The sequence below is a fragment of the Psammomys obesus genome, unplaced genomic scaffold (assembly GCF_907164565.1).
Source record: "Psammomys obesus unplaced genomic scaffold, mPsaObe1.curated_primary_1811, whole genome shotgun sequence".
Taxonomy (NCBI): domain Eukaryota; kingdom Metazoa; phylum Chordata; class Mammalia; order Rodentia; family Muridae; genus Psammomys; species Psammomys obesus.
The window spans coordinates 9,237,966-9,255,528 of NW_026596095.1; the positions used below are offsets into that span (position 1 = coordinate 9,237,966).

General features: G+C 44.2%; 1 protein-coding gene across 3 annotated transcripts in view; it reads left to right on the forward strand.

Annotated features, from left to right (window-relative positions):
* Nucleotides 1-17,563, forward strand: part of Alg14 (ALG14 UDP-N-acetylglucosaminyltransferase subunit) — a 73,496-nt gene that overhangs the window by 44,740 nt on the left and 11,193 nt on the right. The window contains exon 4 of one of the 3 annotated variants that reach the window (XM_055628317.1): nucleotides 14,113-14,211. The exons of the other annotated variants lie outside the window; for them this stretch is intronic. Within the exon in view, the coding sequence (XP_055484292.1) occupies nucleotides 14,113-14,166 (54 nt within the window). The 3' untranslated portion in view covers nucleotides 14,167-14,211. The remainder of the gene's footprint in view (nucleotides 1-14,112; nucleotides 14,212-17,563) is intronic. 3 annotated transcript variants of the gene reach the window in all.

The following is a 17,563-nucleotide window of genomic DNA, read 5'->3' on the forward strand; positions in this document are numbered from 1 at the left end:
GACTGACCTTGAACTCAGAGATCCACCTGCCTCTGCATCCTTGAGTGCTGGGATTACAGGCATTCACCACCGTGCCCAGCTCGTGCTACTTACTCTGTTTTAAGTCACCTCTCTTTCTGTTCTCTTGAGAGTTGGGTATATCCTATTCTGTCAAATCTTTGTATGATTCATCACTTTGCCTCTCATTTAGACATCACTTTCAAACATCCAACTCCCTTTTATCAACTAGCCTTACTTTCATTGTTTGGGAGTAAAGGTGTATACTAAAAGTATGTTTGCATTCCAGCCAGAGCGATTAAAGGTGTGCTGGATTCAAATTCCTCTACCCTAGTTGCTGTGTTCCACAGTTCCACCTGTTGACACCAAACTTCAAACAACAAAAAATTAAGGGGCTGGAGAGATGGCTTAGAGATTAAGAGCACTGGCTGTTCTTCCCAAGGGCCTGAGTTTAATTCCCAGCAACAACATGGTGGCTCACAACCATCTCTAGTGAGCTCTGGTGCCCTCTTCTGGTGTGCAGGCAGAATGCTGTATAAATAATAAATAAAATTGTATTTCAAAACAAAACAAACAAACTTCTGTTGTTTGTCCACAACCTCTACTGTCATCTACTACCTTTCCTTTCTCCCTACCAGCTATGGTGGTTTGAATGAAAATGGTCCCCATAGGCTCATAGAGAGTAAGTAGCATTTTTGGAGGTATGGCCTTGTTGGAGTAGGTGTTGCCTTCTTGGAGGAAGTACACCAAGTGGCTCATTGGATCCAGACATAGAACTCTCAGCTACTTCTTTAGCAGCACCTCATCAGCCTGCATAAGGCCATGCTTTCTGCCCTGATGATCATGGACTAAACCTCTGAACTGTAAGCCAGCCCCCGTGAAATGTTTTCCTTTCTAAGTGTTGTAATGATCTGGATGTGAGAGTGACCCAGCTACGACGTCTGTCACCTCACTGATTGCAGGCCTGATTCCGCTGATCTGCTTGGCTCGGTGAGTGTCCCCACCACTCCATGTGCGTCCCTCCCAAAGCTGCACACTCAGTTGAAGAGGTTGACCTTCCTGGAGTGGAGGAGGACCCATCTTCAGTCAAGGGTGCAAGAGGAGCTGCGCTTCCTGCTAGGCCCTCCAAACAAGCGCTCAAGAGTTGCCATGATCATGGTGTCTCTTCACTGCAGTAGAAACCCTAACTGAGACCCCAGCCCAACCTGCACTCTTAAAGTAGTTCGGCAGTGAGCACTGGCCTCTTGTATTGGGACTGATGGCGCAGCACTAGCAGGAGCAGCACGGGAGGATGTGTCCCAGTTGGCTCACTAAGTAATCTTGTGCAGCCCAAGAAACAGCCCAAGAAAGAGGTGTTTGGTCCAGTCGTAAGCATTTATTCAAGCCAGTCACTGTCTTGCCTCTTAGTACCAGTCACAGGCATTGAGACTTGTGAGAGCAAAAAGCCGGGTATGAACCGTTTCCAACAGCTCCGGCTGAGGCCCTGCAATCAGGAGCTGAAATGTTCAGCTGTGGTTGTCATGGAGTTTCCCCAGGGTGTCCTAGCGTATAGCAGGTGACTGGGGCCTGCGTAAGGACAGTCCAGCCAGCTATTTGATTGGCAGCTCTTTTTCTCGAAGTGGCAGGGCAGCAAGCGAGTCCCGCAGCAGACAGCTAAGGAATCTCTAGCATCTCCATTCCCCATCATAATCTATTCATGGCCTTAGTTGCTCTTTCCGGAGCTGTGATAAAACACCCTGACAAAAGCAGCTTGAAAAGGAAGGGTGAATTTGGCTCACAGTTGGAGGTACAGGGATGGTCTATTATGGTGGTGCAAGACAGCTGGAGGCATCTGTAGTCAGGAGGAAGAGTGGAAAGCAGAGTTCTGTGATATAGATACGCCTTTTACTGCTCATTTTACATAGAGGAACACCAAGGTTTAGAATAATTGAGAATCTTAAATCTCTTACCTTTAGTCCCAATATTCAGAGGCAGAGGCCAGCCTGGGCTACACAGAGAAACCCTGTCTTGAAAAACAAACAACAACAACAACAATTTCACAATGAAGAAACAAAGTGAGAATTGAGGCCAGTGTCCCCATGCTGCCCACACCTTTGCTGTAGGCAGGGACCGTCAGAATCCGAGCTCACTTTCTCTTTCTTGACTTCAGTTCAACGTGCAGTCCAAGGAGTGGCGATTCCTACCCATTGTGGGCGTCAGCCATCAACCGAGGAAGATCTTCCCCAGGCCACCTCTTGCAGATGACTTTAGATCTTAGATAACAATTGAGATGAAGCATCATACCTGTTTACAGGACAGTGAATGTCAGAAGGACCTAAGGAATTCATCCTGACACAGTTGAGATTTAACAGTGCATTGAGGAGATGCTGCTTAGTGTCCTGGGAGGAGATGGGCCCCTTCTCATCTGGCTTAGAACCGACTCCTCAGTGACTGGTAACCAAGCGCCCACCCGCCTCAGCCCGTCCCTCCTGGCTCACAAGAGGCTTTCAGGGGACCTGTGGTCTGCTTCCTGGATCGCTTCCTCTGTTCCCACTAGATCAGCAGTTCTCAACCTGTGGGTCACAACCCCATTTGTGAAACCAAATGACCCTTTCACAAGGGTCACATATCAGATATCCTGCCTATCATATATTTACAGTACACCCCATAACAGCAAAATTACAGCTACAAAGTAGCAACAGAAATAATTTTATGATTGGGGATGGCCACAGCATGAGGAACTGTAGTAAAGGGTAGCCGAATTAGGAAGGTTGAGAACCACTTCTCTAGATGGATGTGTGTGGCCTTGTTAGCCAGGCGCTTGTGGCTCTACTCAGTGTCACGCAAACTTAAAACCATGTGATGCACTCTTCAGATTGAAGAGAGCTAGGAAGTGTAGTCAAGCCTTCGGTCTCCCTGTCCACCAGAATGCCTGCTTAATTGTAAAATGCTAGCATTGAATCATTTCCACTTCTTCAGATGTCCTGAAACTATCAAGCGGAATTGCTTTCTAATCATAAAACCTATATATTAGAACTATCTTTTTTTTCCTTCATTTTTTTATTATTATTTTTTCTTACACTTTATTCACTTTGTATCCCCCCATAAGCCCCTCCCTCCTCTCCTCCCGATCCTACCGTCCCTCCCCCTTCTTCATGCATGCCCCTCCCCAAGTCCACTGATAGGGGAGGTCCTTCTCTCCTTCCTTCTGATCTTAGTTGTCAGATCACATCAGGAGTGACTGCATTGTCATCTTCTGTGGCCTGGTAAGACCGCTCTCCCCTCAGGGGAAGGTGATCAAAGAGCAGGCCTATCAGATTGTGTCAGAGGCAGTCCCTCTTCCCATTACTATGGAACCCACTTAGACACTAAACTGCCATGGATTACTATCTTTTAAAGTTATTTATTTCTAAATTATTTGTAAATTTAAGCACATCACAAAAAAATTAATGATTTTCAAATTTGTTTTTATTTTGTATTGAGTAACTGCTGTGAGCTTATGTAAAGCTGGCTACTGTGAAAGATGGAGATAACGTACAGTTAGATTAAGAAGCATTTGTAATCTAGCATGCAGGCGTGAACCCAAGTCTAAGGCTCAGAAAGAGGAGTGGTTTGGGTTGAAAGTGGGCTGTACTGCTCTGAAGTATCAGTGTGATTCTTTGGTGTGCTTTCAGGCTCAGCTCCTAGAGGTGAGAGCGAGTTAATGGGCTGCCATCCCATCATCCCAGGCTGAAGGAGTTAAACTTCAGAATGTTGGATAGAATAGTCCTGAAGACACGGGGAGCAAATGCACTTTGAAGCCGTGAAACAAATAGCTCTTTAGGTCACTTTAGGTCAGAAACAGCCCAGGAACCAGAAGAGGAAGCCTGTTTCATAGCCAAGCAATGGACAGACAGACCTCCCAAATACCTGCAGTCTCTGGGGGAATAATTAGAACTTGTTCCACAATCATCTGCTTTGTATTTCTGAGAACGATCTGACTACAGAACAGTAAAGCTGGTAAAGGGTAAACTGAAGACCCTTTCGTCAGAATGAAGCACCGAAAGTCCAGTGAGAATTGTAAATTTGGAAATTTTGGAAAGGAAGTGATTTAAAGACAGTGCTAATAAAATAAAAATAACCCATAACTAAAAATACATGCTAAAACATTTCATCTCATTGGAGACCTGAGAACAGTAAAATATCTGAGTTGGAGTCTCCTTTTTACCAGACCAATAAATCAGCTTGGGGACTCTGAAATCATAATTGGCTTCCTTTGTCTTCAGAGCCAGGGCAGATGCCGGGTGTTGTTTTAGTTGCTGGCAAAACACTATAAATATCCAGATTCTGGCTATTTTATTTTGAATACCAGGTAATTTTTTTTAATGGAGGCTTGGGATAAATTGTGGATAAACAATAGCTTTTGGTTGGGTTTAAATATGGCTTGTTCTCTACCCTGTCATGGAAAATCAAGACAGTTCTATGTTTAGACATGTATAGTAATTCTAATATTTTTAAAAAACAAGAACATTCTTGTGGATTTCTTTTTTTCTTTACTAACAGAGTAAATACAAGCAAGGCAATCCAACCTTTGATTTTTAAGGCCCTTTCAACTTTACAAGTGTTTGGTGTATTGATTCCAAAGTAATACACTAGAAAATTCTACCAAAGGAGGGTTATTTAGAGCAGACCCCTCTGATCCTGGGGCATGCATGTTCTCAGGATAAGGCTCCCAAATATGAAAACAGAATATGAGACTGTCGTAGAGTTTTATTACTGTAAAGAGACACCATGACCAAGCAGCTCTTATAAAGGAAAACATTTCACTGAAGCTCGCTTACAGTTTCAGAGATATATTATCATCGTGGCAAGAAGCATGGCAGTGTCCAGGCAGACATGGTGCTAGAGGAGGAGTTGTGAATTCTCTGTCTTGATCCAAAGGCAGCAGGAGATTGTGTATGTCACACTAGGCTTAGCCAGCCTCCATAGCGACATACTTCCTCCAACAAAGCCACACCTCCTGATAGTGCCACTTCCCAAGGGCCAAGCATTCAAACACATGAGTCTATGGGGTCATTCCTATTCAAACCACCACAGTGACTAACCTCAGTGTTACCTGATTAGGGCCTACATCCAAACCTGTCTTAATGCTGACTCCGCCTTTGTGCCTATCAAAAGAGGCATTTTTATTTCTGAGAAACAAATATGAAAAACTAATTGGTACTTAATAAGCAACAAAAGTCTTACTAGTTCCACTATAATACCACTGTAGTAGCTTGCACTAGTAAAGCAAAATGACTGTAAGGGAGTTCTAGAAAGTTTAGTTCTCAACTCTATTTCTGACAGCTGGATGCTATAATTTTCCCAAATGAGACTTCAGGTTACTGTGACATTCATCCAAAGATCCAAATTAAAGTTCGTGTGGCAATATAGTAATTAAATGTTGTTAAACTTTGTTCTTTGTTTTTGTTTTGCGATGATGGAGACCAAACCTAGGGCCTTATTAATGGCTAGACAAGAGGCCTGGTGAATATTAAAATACCAACAAATTTAGTTAATGATATAAGAAATAAGAAGGATCTTAATCCCATTTTATATGGAAAGGCCTATGTCTCGTCAGGCTACTCTAGGAAATGTCATAAACTGGCTGCTTAACAAAAGAAATGTGTTCCCCAAGGCTCTAGAGGCTAGGAGGCCCAGTGTCACAGCCACGGCCAGCTTGCTGTCTGTTGCTCCTTCCTTCTTAGAGACAGTTCTGTCGCTTAGAGTGGAAGGAGAGTTGGGCATTTCTGGGACCTCTTTCATACAGGCATTAGCCTCATTGGGGAGAGTGCTGCCCTGGATGAAGTCACTCCCCGAAGGCTCTGACATGGGGGATTTGAGCTGGTGGAATCTGTCCACTGCAGGTTTCCTTACTAGGCTACTCTGTTGCTCTCTTTCTCACTGCAGTGTGACTAGGTCAGCACACTTGATAGAGTCATGGTCGGGACAGTTCCTTCTGTCCCTATTCAGGCGCTTGTTTATATAGGGAGGAGCTTTGCTTGATTATTGCTGCTAGGGACTGTTGGAATTCAATGTTTGGCTTCCAAATTTCTGAAACTTTTTACTAAATATGGAGTGATATTCTGATACATTTTTGTCTTTCCAGTCAAGAACTCTCTCTCTCTCTTTTTGTAGAATTTAAGAATGACAAAAAAGAACTAAGTCATTCCTGTGGTATTTTCCATAATCATAAGCAGCTAATAGGAAGCTAGCTAATAGGAAGACCAGATACAGTAGCTTCTTCTCTTTAAGTCATGTAAAAAGGACTTTTAACCATTGTAGATGTCCTGAATTCACTAGTAGACAATTCCTATAATCTCTTTTTTTGCATTTTTGAGCCAAAATGCAGCTTTATCATGATTATCATTTGGTGTCTCTGTGACTCAGTAATAAAGGTAACTAAACTTCAGCTTTACACCATAGAGAAGTTGTGAAATTCATGCCAAGATTCTGCGAGGTGATTAAGTTCCAGTCTGAGCTGAGTTCTGGGCCTGACTTGAACAAAGAGTCTAGGAGGCTGTCCCTGGATGGGTGGTGTCTCTCTATCAGTTAGACTGACGTAGAACTTGGTCAGGACAGAGTCTATCTTCATAAAAACATTTTAGTGGGAAATTGACATCAGATACTAGCAAGTAAATGCTATCAGAAAATAACAGGAGTGGTGAGAGAACTCTGGGTAAAATTACTTGCTGCACATCCTAATGAAGCCTGACGGTCTAAGTTCAGTTCCTGCAGGTTGTTCTGTGACCGCCACACTGCAGAGTCATGGCAGGCAGGCACACCCAACACAGAAACAGGAATGAATGAATGAATGAATGAATGAATGAATGAATGGGGAAAAATTGTTATTTTTTTAGCCAGACCAACCCTTAAAACAAAAATAAGGGAAAAGATTCTTTGAGATCAGCCATCTAGTCCTAAGTATTAGGAATTAAAATGGAGGGCCTGAAAAACAGCTCGGCAGGTTAAGGCATTTGCCACTAAGCCTGACAACCTGACTTCAGTCTCCAGGAAAGAAAGAGCTAGGTCCTGCAAGTTGTCCTCTGACCACCATATGTACTCTGCAGCCTATGCCCACACCACTCGCCCCCAACACACACCACACAAACACACTAAATAAATAAATGTAATTAAAATTTTAACTCATCTAGGTGATGGTGGTGTGCATGCCTTTAGTTCTAGCACTTGGGAGGCAAAGCCAGGTGGATCTCTGAGTTAGAGGCCAGCCCGGTTTACAGCCAGGGCTATCCAAAGAAACCCTGTCTCCAAAAAATAAAACAAAACTCAAATTCAAGTGGAATTTGTTGTTGTTCTTTTTTTTTTAATAAAAAGAAATCTTTCAATACTGAAATGCAGTGATTAAATAGCTTGTCCCTTCCTCTGCCTCCTTTCCCTCTTCCTCCTCTCCCTCCTTCCTGTCCTCTTTCATCCTGCCCCGTGGAGGAGGAACATTTTGCTCCTCGGAGCACTAGGAAATACAGTTATGTATTTCTGCTCTGGAAACCACATTTGGTTCTGGTACCACACTTTTAAAGGACCATTGACAAAGTGGAACTTGTTCAGTAAATGACCCAGATGGTGAAGGAATATGAAGCCAAGTTATATGAGAAACAGTTGGAGGAAGTAAGGAGATTTAGCCTGAAGAGAGAAGATTGACTAGACACCTCCAGCGGGGTGAATCATGTTCTGTCCTTTGGGGTCCCCTGAGCAAGGGCCATGGCGGGGGAAATGCTAAGATGACCCTCATGCTAAGCTGTGGTCTGGAGTTAGCTGACAGAGGCCATCAGTTGGCTCCTGCTCTTGGCGTATTTCCATGGGCCTTCCAAGCTCTCCCATGACCACTGATCTTTCTACCTGATTAGCCTTCTTAAGGTTTATGACATTCATTTTACATTGATGCAAAAGAAATTGTGATTTTGGACTGTGGATTTCAGATTATTGTAAATAAGATCAAACATACCTTTATAATATAGGAACCATTATAATCAACTCCCTCTACCCAGTTTTTTGGAAGGCAGGGTCTTTCTGTGTAACCTTGGCTGGCCAGGAATGGTCACGATATAGACCAGGCTGGCCTCAAACTCACAGAGCTATCTATCAGCCTCTGCCTACTACGAAAGTATGCCCCACCATGCCCAGCCTCACAGTTTTTATTCTCGGCAGATGTAGATTTGCTGACCTCACCACGTCTACCAGGTCACCAGACCACCTCATTTATGCTTAGGAACCCTCCCTGATTCTGGCCTCATTTCCCTGCCATTTCACCTTCACTGGGCTGGCTTTACATCCATATAGCTCAGTTTCCAGACTGTTTCTTACGCACAGCAAATGCTGACCGTTCAGGGATGTGGTAAATACTCAATGATACACACAGTTTCCCGTGACTGGGGGAATGAAGTGCTGCCTTCTCACACCAGAGAGACTCCCCTCTGTCATCAAGACTTACTGAGGCCCGCCTGGACCTGAGTTAGTCAGTGTATCTGCCCATGTCCTTGTCTCGGCACTTCGTTTCTTCATTTGCCTGTGATCTCAGTTAGACTTCGAATTTCTGAACTAAGGGTTAACCACTAGGGCTCTGGAGTCAGTGGCTGGAGCTTGGATCCGACTTGATTTAAGACCCACCAGTCCTGTGGTCTTAGGTAAAGACTTTAATCTCCTCTGGAGCCCCAGCCTTCTTATCTGCAAAATGGGAATAATATTAACCAGCTCATAAAGATATTGAGGATTAAATATAAAACTTCAAAGTTTAAAGCAATGGCTTGAAACGTTATCCAGGGTCAGTAGCTGAGTATGCGCCCATGCCCACAGCAAGCAAAATAGACTCGGTGCTTACTGGCTGCTTAGGAAGGAAGGACTGACTGCTGATACTGTCTGGTTTTGAGATATTCTCTCTCTTTCTCTCTTTCCCTACCCCCAACACAAAATGGATGTTATATTTAGAAACTCTAACCACTTATGTCATAAGTAAATACATCCATGGGAAAAATATGCTTGAGGGACAGTGGCGATCCATTTTCTTCTCTAACTTTGGTTGGACATTAAAAAGTACTCATTCTAAAAGAATAATAAAAAACAAACAAACAAACAAACAAAGACCGTTGAAGTTCATGCCCAGTATGGAAAATTCTGTGCCTTGAAGCATCTGTGTTTTGGGTGTTGACTGACACCTTGCTAAGTGTACAGGGTGGGGAAAGTCACCTCCTCCCGTTGTGATGGTAAAGGACCGAGGACACCACCCACCCGTGTCACTGGTGCACTTGAGGAACAATGAGGAACAATCTATACATCCCTCCCCACTCTAGGTCAGTTACTTCCCTGCTTTTAAAGTCTTTCTTTTTGGTTTCTGAAGTGCTGTTTACAATAGAAAACTGAATCCTCCATTTTTTTTTTAACTTCCATAGTTAATGCTCAGCTAAACATTGAAATCCTGACATTTAATCTCCGTGAACTGGACCGCTCTGATTTCACTGTTTTCAGCTAGTAAATGTCACTCCCAACATTGTTGCTTTCACTCACACTTAAGCGCTTTCATCTGCGGTGGGTGCAGTATGTCAGAGAATTCTTTGTTCACCACTTGGGGTTGGGGGAAGGCGGCAGCTAAGCTGAGTCTTTAAACGGGGCAGAAAAACTGCTTGTAAGGCAAAGACAACCCTGTTTTTATACGATATTTGTGAATACACAGTCCTGAGTTCTACCAGCTAGTCTTTCAAAGAAACTGCATTAGCTCAGTGAGTTTGAGTCCTGCTGAGTTCACAGCCAAACAGGCCCTTCTGTGCATGCCAGGCAGGGGCTGCTAGTGGAGGAGGTACCTTCAATGCTCTAACTTCCACTTTTGCCTGTGAAAAGAATCTTGCCTGTTGCCTCCTCTGTTTTCAACTGGTGTGTTGTTATCCAGCCCATCTAGAACTCATCTTTTTGTGTATTTGTTTAGTTTTAGTTTCTTTTGCTTTGCTTTTTGAGACAGGATCCCCCTGTGTAGCCCAGGCTAGTCTAGAACTTAACGATCCCCCTGCTCAGCCTCCTGAATGCTGGGATTCCAAACAACAACATCTGACACATTTTTGGGTTGAGGAGAAAGGTCACTGTCATCACTTTGACATGAAAGAGACAATCGTTTTGTGGCTATTTTCCTTGCAAGCAGTTGACTGCTATTCTCGTATCTGGTTCTGTGTGTGTGCGTGTGTGCGTGCGCTCATGTGCACGCGAGCGCTCCCCCCCCCCCCTTTTGCCTTTTGTCTTCTAGGATTTTTATGTTTCTTCTTATTTCTGTTGCCTCCTCCCCACACCCCGACCCTCCTGGGCCTCTGCCCCTCCTAGTGCTCAGTCCCTCGCCTCACCCATTTTGCTCATCTGTCTTCATGCTCTGCTGCATGCCTTTTTCTCGCATGCTGCTGCTGGGTCATTTAACTGCTTATTCACAGCTTCTGGTACCACTCGTGTTCCTGCAGAGGGCAGGCTGTGTTGGCACAAAGTTGCCAACAGCAAACAGACATGTTGACCTCATCCTTCTCCACTGTCATGGGTATAGATCAGCAGCAAAGGTCTTCCGCACGTGCGTGTTTTCAAGGTAGTTAATGCCTGGGTCCGCCAGTGTTTCTAGTTTCCTGGCAGCCAATTTGAAGCCCAGAAATAGAACTCATACAAAAACCATTGAAGTGGAATTTTAGAAAATCAGGAACTTTTCCATCACACATGGATTCAAGTCCCTACATTTGTTACTTATTAGCCATGTGACCTTGGACAAGTTTATTTTTTCATTTAACAAATACTTAGTGAATATGTATATTTGCGTCTTGCTAGCTCTCTAGGGAGGCTGTTAGTCCTCTGACTTCCCCTCCTGTGTTCACAGTGACTTCAGAAATAAGATAAAAGAGTGGAGATGCTGCTCAAGTAGTAGGGAGCTTGCATGACACACACAAGGTCCTGGGCTTGATCACCAGCCCTGGGGGGGGAAAGAATTACAGAAATAGAATGCAGAAATCAAATTATTAGCTGTATCAGCTGACACATAGAGCCAGAATGGAGGATACAGCTTTCATGTATAGCTAGCTACTGCAGGCCCATTCCTAAATTAGATGGTAGAGCTATCTGTTCTCTATTCACACTCTGGTCAAGTGTAGAGGGTAGATGTGTGTTAAAGACAGACAGACACGCTCAATGTAAAATAAATAAATAAAAATTAGCCAGGTGCGGTGGTGCAAACCTGTAATCCCAGCACTCACGGAGGCAGAGGCAAGCGGATCTCTGTCAGTTCGAGACCAGCCTGGTCTATAAATTGAGCCCAAGACAGACAAGGCTACCCAGAGAAACCCTGTATTGAAAAACAGTAATAATAATAATAATAATAGAAATAAGATGAACACACTATGGGCTGGCCAACCTGAGCAGCCTCAGTCTGCTCTAAACTCACTCATCAGGGCGGCTCCCCCACCCGCCTCACCCCAGTGTGGGCAACAGAGGGGAAGACTAAGAAATGCTGCTGTTCATACCGTCTCCTCCTTAGATCTGGGAATCCTTTTTGCTCTACTGAAACAGGAGCTGAGCTTTGTACTTGACCACTGGTTGCCATAGTGAACAATTCCAGTCCCGTCACCTGGGAAATACAGGTGCACAGCCCTCCAACAATCAAAGTGAGGTACTATTATAAAGAGCACTTTTTATAGTGTTGGAGAGGTGTCCTTCGTTCGGAAACCAGCTGAGCTAGAATTGCCACTCACTAAGCATAGTATATATCTTTATTCTCTCCTCCTCAGCTTCTAATTTGGTCACTTTTCTCCTTCTCCTGTTTTTGTTTTGTTTCTTTAATCTGGGAGTCCTGGAACTAAAGCTTTTGATTTCCAATATGTAATACTTGAATTAACTCATCCTGGCTAAATTGTTGCTAATCCAGTCTGTGTGCTTCAGACCTCACTACTTTGGACAAAGAAGGCACTGGGAGATACTTTAGAATTATGAAACTGGTTGTGCCTGAGTAGTGAGTAGTTACCATCTATATGCATGCCCACAGGCAGGCTTCGCTTACAGCAGCATGGATCTGTTTATTTCTCAGATTTGGCGTCATTACATTACCTGGAACAAAACATGTGTGGTTTCTCTATTAAGAGAAAATAATCCAGGAGAGCCTTGAAACTGCAGTCATTCAGAGCAGCAGGTACAGGTGAGCCTTGAAACTGCAGCCATGTAGATCAGCAGAGTACATGAGTTTTAGGAAAGGACTTTTCATCCAGGTCATTTGGACAGCCAGAAGCCACTGAACATAAATGATGACATGAGCATATTTGCATTTGAGAGAAATGAAAAATGAACATGATGGAGAGATGGGAAGATGGTGGGAGGCCTGTTTTAATTGGGTGAGAGGAGAGACAAGCTGAGCCATATTAGGCTGGGCCATTAGAAATCAGGAGCAACGCCAGATTGGACAGACTTTCAGAGTAGAATCAGGAGGGTTTGGGTGTAAAAGGGAAAGGGGAAAATGATTTTAGGTAGGACAGCTATTAACGTATGACTTCAAATGACTTGGCTGCCAGGGCCCCTGTTCCCGCAGGCTCAATGTCACCACCGCAGAGGATCCAACCCAGGAGGGACTATTGCAGCTGAGGAGAGAGGGGCCTGGCCAGAAGACAGACCACAGAGACTCCCGGGCAGGGTGAAGCTGCCCACATGCCCCACACTCATTTGCCAGTGGAGAAGCAGAAGGGGGGGATATAATTAAAACAAGTCATTGGGGGGGGTACTTGGGGGCCACATGCTTTCAAGAATACCAGCATATAACAAACTGCTGTTTCCTTCATAATTATAGCTAAATATTCAAGGAAAGTACTTGAAGTCTCATTTTACTTTTTTAAAAAAAAATTGTAACAAAACCACATACCTCATCGGATGCTAAGCCAAACATGTTTTATTTTGTGAACTGATGTCGATTTTGCTTGTTCTGTTTTAACTGTCTTCTTTTGCTTTAAAAGTTGCCTAGGATGGAAGGAATTGAGTCTCTGGGATGGGCTGTCTTGTGGTTTAATTTGATAGGATGTTATTAGAAAAAGCAGTGATCGAGGAAAGGATAGTGGGTGCTGTTTCCTAGGGCAGAAAAAGGGGTCAGCTGATTTTGTGGCTTTAGAAGGGTCAGTACCATTTCTTTAAGCTCTTTCCTGTCTCCGTGCTTAAAAGATTGGTGTTGCTCATTCCTCTTAAATCCTTCCTGTCTAGTGTTTAAAAGGGTTTCTGTTCCAGGCCTGGCCTGTGGGCTCCAGCGAGCCCCTCCTCTCCGACCCCCATTCCCAACGCTAAATTGCAGGTGTGCACTGCCACACATAGTGGTTATTGTGGGTCCTGAGGAAACGAACTCAGGTCCTCAAGCTCGTGAGGCAAGCACTTCACCAACTGAGCCATCTCCCCAGCCCCCATTTCAGTTTTTAAATACTGTCAGGAATGGGGCATAGACTGTTTAGCTAATGGCTTGTTACAGAAGCTCTCTGTTCACATTCGTGAAGACGCTCACTGTACAAAGCCTTTGCTTTTGCTGAGGTCTTGTGATGTTAAACTGGCCAGCACCTCCAGAGTGAGCTGTTTCTCCACAACATCCCTTGAAACTTTGGTGACCTATTTTGTGCAAAGAAGCACGTGTCTACGTTGAGTTCCCTGAAGGCTGACTCACCCAGGCCCTAGTGCCAAGAAACCTGCCAGATACCACTATGATACTAAACACATTTTAATTCATGCATGAGCTACTTTCAATACAATTCCATGAGCTACTTTCCTGCCATTCTTAACCCCGTCTTGTAAATAAGAAAGGTGTAGCGTGGAAAGAAACTTAACTTAGCCCAAAGTTTGATGGCTAGGTAGTAGAGACAAAATACAAACTCAAGTAGTCCAGTGGTTCAGCCATGCTGGCCTTCTTCTGCTCCTGCAAAAATTCCATAAGATGTAGAAGTGAAACAGTGAAAGTGATGGGCTGGTGGTAGTTCGAGTTACAGCGTTTAACACACTGACTAGAGAGTTAACGTTGAATTTAACGTTTGTGTCTGTTGCACATCTGAGTGCCTCGCTTCTGTTCCCTTTCACAAGCCTTCCCACTGCCGTCGCTTCCTGCACTCAGAGGGAGCCTGTTTCTGTTTTCAGACCCAGCTCTCAGTTTCAAAACCTCACACCATGGTGGGCTGCCAGGAAGGCTGAATGGGGTTGGATAGCAGTGGAGGCTGGAGTCTTGAAAAACAATGGGTAAGTGGACCGAAGGCTGCATGGCACTAACTCTCCCTGGAAACACTCTGTCACACTCAGAAAGTGTGATTTAATCCTGGTTAAGATCATTCCATTTTACACCCTAGTGGGCTGTCTAAAACTCATAGTGGACTTTTAAGTCCTACCCTGAGAAGTCCTACCAGTAAGTAGCAGGGTGTACATTAGTGGCCGTCTTAGCTGAACCACACAAAACAGGGGTTCTTTTTTTATTATCATTATCTCCACCTCCTTTTTTCCTTACAAGCTGCTTAAAGAGAACCTGAGAAGCCACTGCCCAGCGGAAGACGCCTGGACTGCGGCCCAGCAGTGCCCTCGGCTGGCCTGCAGAGAGGAGGGAACATTCATTCAATCAAAAAAGGCACTGTAGAGCTGGAGAGAACAGCTGTGTGCAGGCTTCTCTTCCGCAGGATTGCAGGCCCGTCTTTTGGTAGCTGTGAGGCAGCTGCAAACAGAGAAACTAATGGCACAGACTGTGTGCGTGGGACTGGCAGCCTTGAAAGCTTTCAGGCTTTTCCCAGTTAATCTTCACAGTGTCCCAACAAGAGAGGCGCTGCCTGACTCAACACCTTACATGTGAGAGAGCAGGTAGAGAGAAGTGAAATAACTGCCCCACACCACACAGGTGGGAAGTGGCCGAGCCAGGCACTAGGCAATTGGCTCCAATGTGTTCCCACCCCTTTGTTCCCTAGCATCTCAACACTCCAGATACACACCAAGCAGAAATGTTTCAAGAGACAAGGAACGCTGTATTTGAATTAGGAACCCTGGAGGTTTCTCACAGTGCCTGGGAATCTCTTTTTAAAGAAACTTTGGCTTTTGGTCAGGCAAATTCTTTCCCAAATTGTTTGTTGGATTCATTTAAATCTGCTGCCCATGCCCTTAAAGTCTGTTCCGACAGGGCCTCGTTCTGTTCTCCTGATAGACTGAGTGCCCCAATTCAGTGAGGCCCTGCCCACATAGCCATCGCATCCCCAAAGTCCAGGGCTGTGGTGCCAAGCGTGGGCAGCAAACCACTCCCTCATGCTCTTAGAAGAGATGGAATAGGACACCAGGAACTACACTGAGCTGTTTGGGGAGGCTTAGGGGGTGTCACTTTGCAAGAGTAAATATGTCCTTGGGGGCAGGTTTTGAGTCCTTACAGACTTAGGTCATTTGAGTTAGCTCTCCTGCTTCCCATTTGTGGCTCAGGATGTAAGCTCTCAGCTATTTCTACTACCATATCTGCCACCTGCTGCCGTGATTGCCTGCCATGATGGACTCTACTTTTTGGGTAAACCCTTTCTTCTGTAAGTTGCCTTGGTCACAGCAATAGGAAAGTGATTAACTCACCACCTTTCCTTCTCTTGCTACTTTCCCTTTAGCACACAGAGACCCTCTTACAAAAGTGAATGTAGGCTTCAGTGCCACACCTGACAACTGCCTACCTGCAGTGTCTCTTGTAGTAGAGTAGAAATTTCCAAGTGCTAATGTACACCAAATCCATTTCAGCGTTGGCTGAACACGCATATTCCTGGCCTTAGACTCAGGGCTTCCAATTTAGAGAGAGTCCACATTTTACATTAGACTCAGGGATCACAATTTAGAGAGACACTACATTTAAATAAGAATCCCTGGATTAATATAGTTTGGAGATCTCAGAACCACTCACAGCATAGAATTCCATTTGTTTGTTTATTTGTTTGTTTCTCTGTGTATCCCTGGCTGTCCTGGAACTCACTCTGCAGACCAGACTGGCCTTGAACTCAGAGATCTGCTTGCTTCTGCCTCCCCAGTGCTGGGATCAAAGGTCTGTGCCACGACCACCCAGCTAGATTTGTTTTTCTATTTGGTGGTTTCAGTGGAGTAGGGCAGAGATCAACTCACTGAGTCCCTCAGATCCTAATTTAAATCTGCAGCAGGAAGAAGTCATTAGTGTGGCTGGGCAAACAGCATCATTCAGATAAGCGTGAGGTCAGTAACAGAGAGAAACTCTGTTACTCTGCTAAGCTCTTGTTGCATCAGTGCACCGTGGCTTGGGTGCTGGAAAATTCATGGGCAACTTGAGAAGAAAGCAGTTTGGAGAACATGAACACACAGAGAGTAAAGCACATGTTCTTTACAAGATTGTAGCAGTTCAGTCAAGATGAAAGAGGCAGGTGGATCTCTGAGTTCAAGGCCAGTCTGGTCCACAGAGTGAATTCCAGGATAGCCAGGGCTACATAGAGAAACAAAGTTGTCTGAGTCAGAACAGCACAGCTACTGATGTAAAATTCATCATTGTAAAATTTACATACTGATGTAAAAACTCAGTCTGTCAGATTCCATTTTGTCTGTTTCTTCATCTTCAACTATCTCTCTCTTTCTCTCTTTCACTCACTCTCTCAGACACAGAGTGTCACTGGTTTTCTTATGTATCCTTTTGTCTTAGAATTAAGGAATCTGATATTCATCTATAAAAATTTTCAAGCTTATTTTTAAGTACAGAATTAGTTTTCACATAAAATATTTAAAGAAAACCATAGGCTGATTTTTCATCTCATCAAGATATAAATTTAATGCATAGGAATTAAAGAAAAATAGAGCAAGCATCATGGGGAAGAGATCATGTACCGGCTTCTGAGAGGACCTCAACAGAAGCTAGGAGTTGTATAATTATTTTGAATTCAAGCCAGTTCTTCTTGTTGAGAAAGGTTATTCCCTTTTCTTTTTAAAAAATGGTAACCATTCGGGGATGGAGAGATGGCTCAGCTGTTAAGAGCACTGAATGTTCTTCTAGGGGACCTGGGTTCAATTCCCAGCACCTACATGGCAGCTCACAACTGTCTGTAACGCCTTCACACAGACATATATGTGTGAAGCAAGCAAAACATGAATGCATGTACAAATGTTAACCGTTATGTTATTCTATCTGCAGAAGGCTTTACTCTTTGTTGTGGTTGATTTGACTGTCCGCTGGCTTGGATTGGGAGATACCCGGGGGCCTGCCAGTGTATACCTCTGTATTTGTCTGTGAGAGGAGTGTCTGCTCCAACCCCTATTTGTTCCCTTTTTCTCTGCTTCTGGGCAGTGCTCTACTTTGGAATATATCTTTTCTGCTTGATGGAGTGGACCCTTTGAAACCCTGAGGAAAATAAATCCTTCCTCCTTTCAGTTGTTGTGCAGATAGTTTGTTACAACTGTGTGAAAGTAGCCAGTCAACCAGTCCATCTCACTCCATAGCGTGCTCCAGTCTACTACCCATTTCCCTAGCCAAACTCTAACACTTTCATAACAGTTGTGAGATTTTCACCTTTAGTTAAACCTTTGTTCCTAGCTAACTTGGGATTTGATTGACAGGCCTAAGGCAGGCCAG